Source organism: Miscanthus floridulus, chromosome 3 (assembly GCF_019320115.1).
Source record: "Miscanthus floridulus cultivar M001 chromosome 3, ASM1932011v1, whole genome shotgun sequence".
Classification (NCBI taxonomy): Eukaryota; Viridiplantae; Streptophyta; class Magnoliopsida; order Poales; family Poaceae; genus Miscanthus; species Miscanthus floridulus.
This window is the reverse complement of record NC_089582.1, coordinates 18,121,619-18,122,916: the sequence shown is the minus strand read 5'-3', so window position 1 is coordinate 18,122,916 and position 1,298 is coordinate 18,121,619. Positions and strand designations below refer to the sequence as shown.

The 1,298-nt window shown below is 54.8% G+C and overlaps 1 protein-coding gene across 1 annotated transcript; it reads right to left on the bottom strand.

Moving 5' to 3' along the window:
- Window positions 1-354: 354 nt before the first annotated feature.
- On the bottom strand, window positions 355-939 carry LOC136543278 (BTB/POZ and MATH domain-containing protein 3-like). Its single transcript, XM_066535768.1, has one exon. It carries the CDS (start codon window positions 937-939, stop codon window positions 355-357), a length of 585 nt encoding a protein of 194 aa, XP_066391865.1.
- Window positions 940-1,298: the final 359 nt, after the last annotated feature.

Here is a 1,298-nt window from a genome sequence, read left to right as displayed (position 1 = left end):
TCGCCGCCTGCCACGCCCACGCCCTCAGCCCGGCGGCAGCGGCGGCACGCGCGTGTGGCACACCAGCGTCCTTTTCTCAGCTTCTCAATATAGATAGACAATATTTCAACCATATAAGCCGAGTCAATGTCTAGTCAAAATCCCGTATGGTATTAAACCATATATCGCGCATTAATACGAGCCATAGAGTTTATTTGAATTATTAAATATTATATAGGCCAAGGCAATAAAATATCCGAACATAGTTATCCTCCGATGGACCTGAATAACCGATCGAACGCCTTCCAGTGAGCTTCTTGCACGATGCACGACCGCCTTCCTGAGCTTCTTTGCGGTCTCGGCGTGCCCCAGCCCTCAGGCACGGTGGTGCCGCTTGCAGAGGTCGTCCTTGCACTTGCAGAGCATCCCCAGCCTCTCCATGTCCGCCGCCTTCACGAGCTCATCGTTGACGGCCGACTTCTTGACGACGGTGATGTCGCACCGGACGGTGAAGCAGTCGTCCTTAAGGAACCCCGTATTCTCCAGGCCCTTCACGGTGATGAACCCCGGGAAGCCCCAGCTGCTGTTGAGGCTCGGATAGGTGCACGTGGTGCTCTTGGCGTACGGTGGCCACGGCAGCAACCTGGAGCGGGGGTATACCAAGGCGAACCGGAACTCGGCGTGGACAACGCCGGCGCGCTCCCCCTCCTTGTCCTCGTCGTCGTCACGCGTGAGGAAGAGGGAGATATAGCCGGCGGCATCCCTGCGGTCCCCATTGGGATAGCAACAGATCTTCCAAGTGTGGCCTGCCGCCTTGAACCGGCAGGACTCGAAGCAGCTGCCGTTGCGGTGGATGTCCTTGAGGTGCTTGTAACCCTCGATCTTGAGCATGTGGTGCCCCGTGGAGGTTGCCGTGGCGGCGACCGTGGAAACGGACACCTCTGGCGCCGTCGACGGCATGGCTATGCGCCGGCCGGCTGATGGATCGATCTGCGGTAATCAGGAGAGGAAACTGGACGGATGTGGAAGTATTTTGGTTTTTTTCTCTTATATAACCGCAAGCAAATACGAGTAGTAAACATGTCAAAAACTTCTGGTTGCGATAACAAACAATCGAAAGCATCGTGATCTCTGTGGCCTCTAGTACCCTAATCTTAACACCACGTATCTCTGTAGAGGCTTTGTTCGGTAAATCCGCTCTCCGACGGGATTAGAGAGGATTAGGAGATTTAATCTTCTCCAATTCCTTTTAATAACGGTAATTCTCTCTACCGAGATCTCGGCTGGCCACATGCACGTGCCTTCACTGGACCTGCGGA

What these genes read in the sequence shown, in the direction of transcription:
- LOC136543278 (XM_066535768.1), bottom strand. Translation starts at nt 939, where the DNA reads ATGCCGTCGACGGCGCCAGAGGTGTCCGTTTCCACGGTCGCCGCCACG.